This window comes from Malus domestica, chromosome 15, assembly GCF_042453785.1.
Source record: "Malus domestica chromosome 15, GDT2T_hap1".
NCBI lineage: Eukaryota > Viridiplantae > Streptophyta > Magnoliopsida > Rosales > Rosaceae > Malus > Malus domestica.
This window is the reverse complement of record NC_091675.1, coordinates 3423849-3434880: the sequence shown is the minus strand read 5'-3', so window position 1 is coordinate 3434880 and position 11032 is coordinate 3423849. Positions and strand designations below refer to the sequence as shown.

General features: G+C 34.3%; 2 protein-coding genes and 1 long non-coding RNA gene across 3 annotated transcripts; 1 reads left to right on the top strand and 2 right to left on the bottom strand.

The window, feature by feature from the left end:
* Nucleotides 1-1001: 1001 nt before the first annotated feature.
* On the top strand, nucleotides 1002-3967 carry LOC103400093 (cytochrome P450 CYP72A616-like). Its single transcript, XM_029095158.2, has 5 exons — nucleotides 1002-1300; nucleotides 1639-1859; nucleotides 2023-2264; nucleotides 2613-2979; nucleotides 3119-3967. Exons 1-5 carry the CDS (start codon nucleotides 1018-1020, stop codon nucleotides 3542-3544), a joined length of 1539 nt encoding a protein of 512 aa, XP_028950991.1. The 5' UTR covers nucleotides 1002-1017; the 3' UTR covers nucleotides 3545-3967.
* A 727-nt stretch (nucleotides 3968-4694) lies between these two features.
* On the bottom strand, nucleotides 4695-5889 carry LOC103455780 (transcription factor MYB114-like). Its single transcript, XM_008395369.4, has 3 exons — nucleotides 5628-5889; nucleotides 5405-5534; nucleotides 4695-5210 (listed from the first exon to the last, which is right to left on the bottom strand). The coding sequence occupies exons 1-3, from the start codon at nucleotides 5761-5763 to the stop codon at nucleotides 4877-4879; spliced, it is 600 nt and encodes a 199-aa protein (XP_008393591.1). The 5' UTR covers nucleotides 5764-5889; the 3' UTR covers nucleotides 4695-4876.
* Nucleotides 5890-9709: 3820 nt separating this feature from the next.
* LOC114821709 (uncharacterized) lies at nucleotides 9710-10794 on the bottom strand. The gene is made up of 2 exons (XR_003769476.2): nucleotides 10664-10794; nucleotides 9710-10085 (listed from the first exon to the last, which is right to left on the bottom strand). It is a non-coding gene; the product is annotated as an uncharacterized lncRNA (long non-coding RNA).
* Nucleotides 10795-11032: the final 238 nt, after the last annotated feature.

Genomic DNA, 11032 nt, shown 5'->3' with positions numbered 1-11032 from the left:
CAGATGGGATTATATGATTGTTTCGTTAATAACATATCAATTATTTTTATCGTTTACATAAAAAAAAAAATCTCATATTATAACTTAAATTTTCGTGTGCATGGGTCCGCGCCTGGCATATATGATTTAAGGTGTCTCAATATCTCAACATTTTATACTGCAATTACTACATTGAGGTTGTCACATCCTTTTGCTTATAATAGGACTAGTTTCTAAACAGAACTTGACATTATGCTATTTTACATGATACTATAATTTAAATCGGGAAATAATATAATTATTATTTTTTTCTTCTGAAAGAAACATTTTAGTTGACTTCATATATATGTTATATTTACAAAGCAATCAGATGGGATGATATGATTGCTTACGTCAATAGCAAAATTATTTTTTTGTTGTTTACATAAATATTGTTGCCCGTCGATCAGTTTAATACTGAATACATACATATATATTATATATCCGTACAAGGTGGGTAAAAAAATAATAAAAAAAGAAAAACCAAGTGGATTATTTTGACTTTCTGTACCAATATGGCAAATATCTGAGCGGGCCAAATTGCAACAATAGTCTTGCTGCTTGTTTGAATTTTCACTTTCGTTTACCTAGTTTTATGTTGTTGCATTCTGGTCCTTGCAGTTTTGTTTTCTTACATTTTTTATAGCATCTCTAAACAAAATGTCCAAAAGTCCACATCAGTTATTATTGTGAAAAAAAAAATAACATAAATATTTTTCAATCGAAATGTCAATTCATATGTGATATGACATGTAATCTAACACCCAATTTTTATTAAATTTCAACCTTTTTCAACAATTAAAGTTTAAATATCCCTAAAAAAACACAGATGAAAGTGAAAATCCAATTAAATTATCGAGACTATCAATGCAATTCAGCCAAACTAAGGGTCAGTTTGTGGGATTATGATTTTTGAGCACCACTTGTGTTGGACCTATAAATTCATCACAAGTTGGTTTCAGTTCCTTCAACCAGCTAGCAATAGAGGAAAAAACAAAGATGGAAGATTACTTCTTATTGATCAAAATGTTGGTATTTTCTTTGGTTTCTGTAATTCTGTATTTGGTTCTGAGAGTTGTTCATGTCTATTGGGTAAGACCCAGAAGCTTAGAGAAGCAGTTGAGAAAGCAAGGCATCAGAGGCAGATCTTACAAGCTTTTCCATGATGACATGAAAGAAATGAGCACGTCCAGCAGAGAAGCATGGTCCAAACCCATGTCACTCAACCACCAGATTGCTCCACGTGTCCTCCCATATTTTCATCAAATGGTTCAAAAATATGGTAATTCGTAAAAACTTATGCTCATAAGTTTTTTTCTTTTTTTTTTTTGCCTGAAACGCTTTTATTTGACGGTAAGGTTGTGTTAGTATGTGAAAATTCATGATTCTATTTGGATGAGGAAATTTAATAAAAATTTTAACGTTTTTGTAACTAAAGATGCAGTTAAACCATATTATTAAGGTAAACTCATTGTAAAATTTAGCTCATTCCCTCACCTCTCGTTAGTACATATACAATTGTTTGTTTTTTTTTTTTTTTTAAATTGAAAAGTGTTTCGGGAAACTCACTTTCCAAACAAACTTTATACATACTGATCCCATATATTTTAATTGGTTTAGGAAAAGTGAGTTTGGGGTGGATGGAAACAAGGCCAAGGCTAATAGTAACAGACCCAGAGCTAATCAAGGATATATTAATAAACAAAAATGGGCATTTCATAATGCCACCACTGAATCCACTTGTGAAACTTCTGCAATTGGGCGTCTCAACCTTGGAAGGAGAGCAATGGACCAAACGCAGAAGGATCATCAATCCTGCTTTCCACCTTGAGAAATTAATGGTAAAATCTTAAGCATAATTATGTTGTTTTAAATTTTTTAATTTTTATTAAAGTTAAGTTTTTTGTTTTGAAAAATGAAAACTAAAAATGTTAAAAACTGCCCTTATAAAGTCATATGTGAAATTTTATTTCTACATTCTGATTGTTATAGAAAATGTGACAGGGTATGGAGACTTCATTTGTAACCGGTTGTTCTGGCATGATCGATCGATGGGAAAAGTTAATTGGTGTTGAAGGATCAAGGGAAGTAGATGTGGCACCAGAATTTCAAAATTTGATTAGTGAAGTTATAGCTCTAACGGCCTTTGGAGGCAGCTTTGAAGATGGGAAGCTATTTGAGCTTCAGAAAAAGCAAGCCGCTTTATCACGTGAAGCCTATTATGGTTTCTATTTCCCAGGGTTCAGGTCATTTTGGCATTTTTGCTAGAAATGTTTTTATTATAAATTTGTAGAAATTTTTATTAAGGAGTCAAGTGCTTTCTTAAAAAAAACACTTGAAAGTGCTTTCTAAAAAAACAAAGACACGTGAAGGTGCTTTCTGAATAAGGACGTACAAATGCTTCTCTAGAAAATACTTGTACAACCTAAAAGCAATTTTAAGTTTTTATGTCAAACATCAAACATAGTTTAGGGTTTATGGATGGTATTTTTAGTAGTGTAATTTTATTTGTCTTTGGCTTTGTTTTTGTGTTTAGTAAAGAAGAGCAGATGTGGATTTTGTTAAAAAACAGCTAGTTTTTGTTCTCTGCGCAGATTCATACCCACCAAAAAGAACAGATTGAGGTATAAGGTGGACAATGAAATCAAAGCAATATTAAGGGCTACGATCAGGAAGAAAGAGCAAGCCATGGAAAATGGTGAAGTGGGTGCAAATAATGATTTGTTGGGTTTACTGTTACAATGCAAAGCACAAGAGGAAAATAGTATGACAATTGAGGATGTCATAGAGGAGTGCAAGTCATTCTACTTTGCTGGCCAAGAAAGCATAGCCACCTTGTTGACTTGGACGATGATTCTGTTATGCATGCATCCAAACTGGCAAGAAAAGGCAAGAGAAGAAGTCCTCCGTGTGTTTGGAAAGAAAACACCTGATTTAGATGGCATAAAACACCTCAAAATCGTAAGTTTTTCCTGCACGAGTAATGCTACATTTACTAATTATTCGTGACTCATATCTCTTACAAAGGCGATTCACAATGTGCTCAATAAATGTCTTACTTTGTTACTCGATTTTTTTTTCTTTTCTTTTTTTTTTGCAGGTGACGATGATATTGACCGAAGTTTTGAGGCTATATCCATCTCTAGTTCTTCTATTTAGGCACACCCACCAGAAAACAAATGTAGGAGGCCTTTCCATCCCAGCTGGGGTTGATTTCGTGTTTCCGATTCTTTTTCTACATCACGATCCAAAATATTGGGGTGAAGATGTTGAGGAGTTCAACCCAGAGAGATTTTCCGAAGGAGTTGTGAAGGCATCAAAGGATCAAACTGCATTTTTCTCATTTGGGTGGGGGCCTAGATTATGTCTAGGGCAAACTTTTGCTATGTTAGAAGGAAAGGTAGCTCTGGCGATGATTCTTCAGCATTTTTCACTTGAGCTCTCACCTTCTTACACTCATGCTCCTGTTATCTCGATTTCCGTTAAGCCAAAACATGGAGCCCCAATCATACTGCAGAGGATATAAGATGCTGAAATTGTTGCCTAATAACTAGATTCGACTAAACGTAGAATCTTCAAGTAATTTGAGTGCACGAAAGATTGTAAAATATTTAATATCGAGTGTAGATGGTTAAAATACTTAATATCAAGTGCCGATTGTAAAATATTTAATATTTAATATCGTTTGCAAAAAAGATTGTAAAATATTCTGACGTAGGCATACAAAAACTGCTTCATGATGCGAACAAAAACTGCTTCATGATGCGAACAGTTTAGAAAAATCCCTAGTCATTTAGAGGGTCTTTCCTGATCAATGAGGATTTATTGTTGCTTGTCTTTTCATTTTCTTGAAACAAGTCTTTATAATATGTTCGTTTGCTTTGTAATGGACAGTTTTTTTTAATCAATACCAATTCTGAAACGAGAGTTTCTCTCACAGCTACTAGAATTCCAGAGTTCTTTCAAGGGAGACCGTTCGTGATCCCTTTTCTTACAACTTCCGCTGTGTCATATTCAAAATCGCTGCGATTTCTTATAATAAAACTACTTTCAAATTAAGTCTAAAATTATGTTATTTATCGTGATTGTGACCTCATTTTCTTACTCTGCACTCATTTCACTATTTTTCTCCTTTAATTCCCTTTTGATTTATTAAATTTTAAGTCTCTAGAAGGAGTGTATGAAAGAAATTGAAAGCACAAAAATCACTTGTCTTTTACCGGATTGATCAATTAAATAATGTGAATAAGGTCTATGATATGAATTTATAGCAAGTCTCAGTGTGATGAAAGATTTTTTGTAGAGCAGCTCATGTCGTGTCACCCGTTCATTCAACACTAACAAAAGAAGAGTGTAACTTTTGGTTCTTGTGTGTCTTGAGCATATGAGTAATGTGGTAATCGCAGCTGTATCCAAGAATTTCTGCAAGGAAGATGTAGCCGACATTTTATGCAGCTTTTACTCATCTTATCACCTTTCAAGATGTTTGAAACAGTGAAAGTTATTTCACTTTTTCCAAAAACCTATCTTGAGTTCTGGTTTTGCAAACAAATAAAATTAAAAGAACAAATCTGACCGAACTCGATAAATCAACCACTTTCTTCTCTAAAAGATTTCTTAGATTCAATCACTCACAGACGAAAAAATGCTAAAATATCTGCATAATATATAAAGGATTGTAACACCGAAACATGATTTGTTAATTAAAGGAAAATAAACCTCAATTGAAACTACATACAAAAGGATCAAACATGAAGTGGGATTTTCCTAAAATTAGCAAAAAGGGCCTCACAAATGCATCCCTAACAACTATCATGAACACAGAAAATAAAATAATAAATGAAAATAAAAACATAGCTCAAATGTCATGCAAAGTAAACCAACTCTCATCCATTTCAAGGAATTTATTCATCCACTCCAAATTCAGAGGCCCTTGTTCGCTGCTCGAGCAGTTGAAGAATTGGCCGCCATTGAAACCGAAGTTGAAGTTCTCCTCAAGTTTAAAGGCGTCTTCTCTTTCAATTGTTAAAGCATTCACGTCGTTTGCTTTGATATTCTTTTGCTCTGTGGACCCTTGCACTGTCTTTGAAACTGCTCTGTTTTGCTTCATCTTTTTGCTCAAATGAGAGTTCCAGTAATTCTTGATCTCGTTATCTGTTCGACCAGGTAGTCTTCCGGCAATCAACGACCACCTATATTCATAAGCAAGCAAGTAAAACTGTAACTAAATGTTTAACAAACACAAAAACATTGTAAATGTAAGTTAAGTCCACTAGTCAGGGCAATGCGCCGCACTCTATACTCCTAAATTTGAATTTTCTTCTCTGTAAATTAGGGAAGATTAAACTATCGCTTTATCAAAATATGAGATTAATGAATTGCTTACCTGTTTCCCAGAAGCTTATGAAGCCTGAGAATTAAGTCTTCTTCTTGGTCTGAAATATTGCCTCTCTTAATATTAGGTCTAAGATAGTTCATCCATCTTAACCTGCAACTCTTCCCACATCGCTTAAGACCTGCAAAAATAAAAAGACATTTTAAGCCTTCTACGCCTATGAGAAAAATTAAACATGAAATGGTTATCAAATGAGCGTTAGATATACGAAAACCTGCTTTAGTTGCAATGGACTTCCAACGCCTCGGACCGTGGATTTCTATAACTTGAGCAAGTTTTTGGTCCTCCTCTGCCGTCCAGGAGCCTCTGTTTACATCTTTCTTAGAACTTCGACTGCTAACTGGAACCATTGACACTCTTAATGTGAGATGATTTGAGGCCTACAAAGTAAGAGAGGTGAAAGTATATACTGAGATTTTGGAGGTTGGTTTTTCCTCTTTTTCTTAGCTACCTTTCCTTGGAAGATTTCAACACCAGCTACCTTTGTATTTATATATGTAGAGACTCGAGAGCAGGACTGTAGTAAGACGGTGCATATCTTTCCCAAGATGTCGACGTGGATAAATGATTGAAGGAGAAAATTTGTGCGTGAGAACCAACCCCGTCATTATAGAGATTATTGTATTTTGATTTCATTTAATAGTTATCATAATCAGATAATCGTACATAAATTTTATTTTATGTTTAAAGAAACATATATACAACACGAATATTACTATAACGATATTCTAAATCTTCATGTTGATGCTAAATGTTCAGTTTTCTTTCATTAATTTGTAATGTTGCTACGGTGACAATCTTCTCGTACACATGACAATTGAAATAAATAAGAATTTTTCAGATCAAACGGCCCAAATTGTACAATCATGCATGATTAAGAATATGCATAGGGTTTTAGCATAGTTAAGATAATACGATGACATGATTGGAGGCAACTGTCACTGAGGCACTGTAATATACAAACACTATATGCATGTGATCCAAGTGGGCCACGACAAAGGAATGATGACAGTATTGAAAGGGGAATTAGGGTTTTAAAGTTAATCAGGACAACAAGCGAGTCAATTTAGTGATCAAAACAAACAGTCAAATGCATGATAAAAAATTAGGTTATAATTAGAGAAGGGAATAATAATGGGACAAGGATTGTCTGCGCTCCACTTCCGATGTTCTCATGTTTTGTGTGGTCACGGTTAAACCACGTCAATATTTTATATTATTTTTTATAGATATAATAAGATAAAAATGAATAGTAATATAAAATGTTGATGGACTTAATCGTAATCATACAAACAGAAGGGCACAAAAAGAACACCAGAAGCAAAGAGCAGACAATCCTTGTCCATAATAAAGTACAAACCCTAAAGTGGGAGGACACATACCCTTGCAGTGATTGATTGGATTCTTTTATTTTTCTCAGAAATAGTATGATGTCCCATATGTCATGTCCTTACAAGTTCCAACCCACATGGCCCAAATATGTTTTTCATGTCACCAAATTCTGTGCCTAATCATGCTTTTTTATTCTGTTTTTGTTTGTCTACATTCTAGGGCATAAAAAAAATGATTTTTAAGTATATACCTCGAGATTTTTGACAGTTAGCTAAGGGTTAGGTATTTGAATACGCAAATTTGTTTTGACGAAGTATACAGCTGAAAATGAATTTTAATGATATAAACAATTAAATTTGTAAATTTTGCTTACTATCTTAAAGTAAACAATGTTACCTGCGATACTATGAGTAAGCAAATGAAGTCGAACATCTCTTTTCATAGTAAATATTTTTTTTTGGAGGAAGATGACAAAACCAATAGATAATGGCAGCTGTTGTAGATGAATATATGTATAATTTTGCTTACTTTGTTTGCCTAATTCATTGTGGTGACAAATTTTTATCATGAGGTGCATTTTTGCTCACCACCCTTAAGTGGTGGAGAGATTTTTTTAATGTGTAGAGAATATGGGATAATAATACAATTAGTTGAAAACTTTAAAAAAATTGTATTATGACACTTCATATACTGAACCGTGTTCTTAGCACAATGAAAAAATTATTTTAAGTAGTGGTAATACTCACCAATCCACTTAATACTATTCGAAAAATAAAAAGATTTTTTATTTAAGGGCTATAAATTTAATAATATAAAATATTTTGAAACATAAAAGAATTTTTTATAAAAGCTGCAAAAAAAATGGGGCCATGAACTCTATCTTCTACAACTAAACCACAGACCGCAGCTACCCCATCTTCTTTGATGACTGAAGGAGTCAGAGAACCCACTTGGAACCCTGACATGCAAACATAGATTGGGGCCAACTCCAGCGCATCATGTTGCATGAAATAATGGAGTATCCTTTTGGAACTTCAGCCAACTTGAAAAAAGATGTAGCTGTATTTAGACTAGAGATTCTTTGTGCATGATGTTAAACTTTTTTTTAGATATATGACGTGTTGAGAAAACCGCACTTGTATGCAATTTTTTGGACTCTATATATTCTTGGATGGCTGATGAAGTCAGGGAACCCATTTGGAATAAACTGCCATGCACATATAGATTGGGGCCAATTCCAGCAATCACAGGGTATCATTTAGAACTTCAACCGACTTGGCAAGAGCTAACTGTTTAAGATGAAATGAAATCTTACATATAGTCCGTGATATATTCTTTTTCTATCTCACTCATCGGAAACCCACTTATAACCTGCCATGCTCGTATAGATTGAGAGTCGACTCCAGGACACACACACACACATATATATATATATGGCATAAAATCATAGGGTATTCATAACCAGTGATATGGCCTTTTCTCTATCTCACTCGTTTTATGACATGTCGAGTTAGATGGAGAGAGAGCATACATCCCCAGTTGTAACTTGTATAATAATAATCTCTCATGTTTTTAAACATTTACTGAAAGAGAAATTTAATTTTCATGTTATGATACAGATTGTCGTTTAATTTATATTTTAGTGTTAAAAATCATACACGTATTATAACATAAGCAAATAAGTAATCCACATAATGGTGTTGACACTCAAAACTTACTGACAAAACTGTCTCCAAAAATTTACACGCCATGTGGACGCATGATTTCCTGCATTGGCCTCTACGGTTAGGAATTAACCATGAACTTTAGGATTGGTTATGTTGGGTCTGCAAATTCAGTAATATTTTAATGAAACCTTGGTTCTGCCAGTTCAAAAAGGTTCAACTCTTTTTTCTCCCTGCAGAGAGTTCCATACACATATTTGAATACAGATGACATGTTTATAGTGGTTTTGATTGAGGATTAGGTAAAAAGTGAGCATTTGCAGCACTGTTTTTATTCGTTCTTTATTTAGAATTAACAGAAGTTGTGGATTTACATGTTTTGGAAGAGCATAGTCAGTTGGATCCTAATGAAAGGAGTTTACATAATAAATAATTGTATAGCTGCTGGAATTGTTTCATAAGATAACTCTATAAATTAAATCATACAATTGAATGAAATTAAAGAATTATACTCTTAAATGTAGTAGAATGTTGAAGTGTGATCCCATATCGAAAATCTAATGAAGTTAAATCCTTCTCGTATTAAATGGTTTTAGTAATACTTGCATTACGGGTTTTGTACAAAAACCCACATCCATTGCATTGCACAAATAATTTTCAACATATTGAAAAGTCTGAAGTCTCGAGTTAGGACACTTGAATCAAATTCTCACAATGCAAATAAAAAAGGGTGTTCTTGAAACTCAAAATAAAAGGGTATGGAGTAACAGTGGTCGGTTTGAACTGACTCTGAAACTTTGAAATAGAAATACCTCAAACTTTTTGGATTGAATTATCACTTTCCAACACCAACCACCACCGATGAAAAGAAAATAGAAAAAGCAATTCAAACTTCGAAGATCAATGCTAAGTGAGATGTTTTGAGTTGATAATCATGATTAGTAGAAGAATGTTATTACATTGCAAATTGCAGCAATGATACCCTTAACAGTTAGTCATAATCCATCATTGAGCCTGTTGACCCGTCAGCATGTGGCGCAGTAATTAGCAATTACCAGATGTTTCACCCAATGTTCTTATGGGAATTACCAGAGCTCCATTAGTTTATCTAGAATTTACAAACATCTAAAACCAAGAGTTGAAACCCGCGCCATACAAACTGCCATCATTTAGGGCATGTGAAAAAGCAAACTCTCAATTATATGGCCATGTTTTTGGCACAAGTACCCCAATGTCATTAATAATTTTGAAATATTAGAATGTAAAGGGCTTTAAAATTGAATAGACTCGACATTGAGATAGCACAAACAGTAATTGTTGTAGATTAAAGTTGTGTCGCACTTAAGCTCGAAACCCCCCTCAAAATAGATTATAACCGTTTGGAATGTCGTCTTGTAAAATACAAACTGACTAGCTATCTCAACCTTAATTGTCAAGCCTTTAGCACAAGAAAGCCAAACCAGCAGCAATTTGCTTACAGAAGGCATACAAATTGAATTCTTGAAGGCACTTTTGCTTTGAGCTGCTGGGTAGCACGATTTCTTTCCTCATCTTCCCTCTTCTTTTCTTCGATACTCTTCTGTGCGGGAACGTCCCAGAAATGTACATCATGGTGGAGAACAATTTTTTCGAGTTCAACAGCGTTCTCGATCAAGTACGTGACAAGTCGAAAACAACTGGTGTGCAACAACGGAATGCCACCAATTCAGTTTCACTAGCCTAAGGGGATGAATTAGTGCCGTGCAACATTTGTGAAAAACACCATTAAGTTTAGGGGTGTGATATCCACACACCCTATTTTACTTCTCACACACCTTTCTAATTTTCGGCCGTCAGATCAGATGAATTGAAGAAGATCAACGGATAAAAATTACACAAAGGGTGTGTGAGAAGTAATTTAGGATGTGTAGATAGCACACCCTTAAGTTTAAATTAGCTATACTGCAAATACAATTACCGTTAATCTCACATCTTTGTCTCTTAGAGATCGAATATGAAATCCAGTAACAAATTCAATATAAAACGACTGATGGATACATTTGCAGTAAAAGCAGTAATCTAATCAGACGCTGGGCAAAAAATACAAATTAGGTGAGTGAGTGAACTCGCAAAGCATATGCAGATTAAAAATGTAAAACAAACTTACATAAAATAGTGAACTTGAAAGTCACGTTGCAAATGAATCATTGGAAAGTGAATTGAGGCAGTAATTAAGTGAATGTGACATTGAGAGAGAGAGAGAGAGAGAGAGTACCTGAAGAAAGCAATGAGGATATGAACGGGGGCAGTACGTTGGCGTTGGAGTGATCTGCAAGATTTGAGAGTTTGGAGGGAGAACATTCTTGATTTTGGGATTTTGGAGGGTGGAAACTAGCCCTTGTTCTGGACCAGAATGTTAATTGAGCTTTAAGTTGATTGCTGGGCCAAAGTTTGTATCATTTTCTCTCACAAAATTGGATTCGTTGGGCCGCCCAAATAATTTGTACACAACCCAATAGGCGATTAATATAACTTGGACGACGTAACCTCCTCACAAACAAAATCACAGTTTGTCACATATCATTCTTTAACTTTTTTTTTGTTGTTTTTTATCAGTCACTTAGTATATGCATTAGTTTGTGAT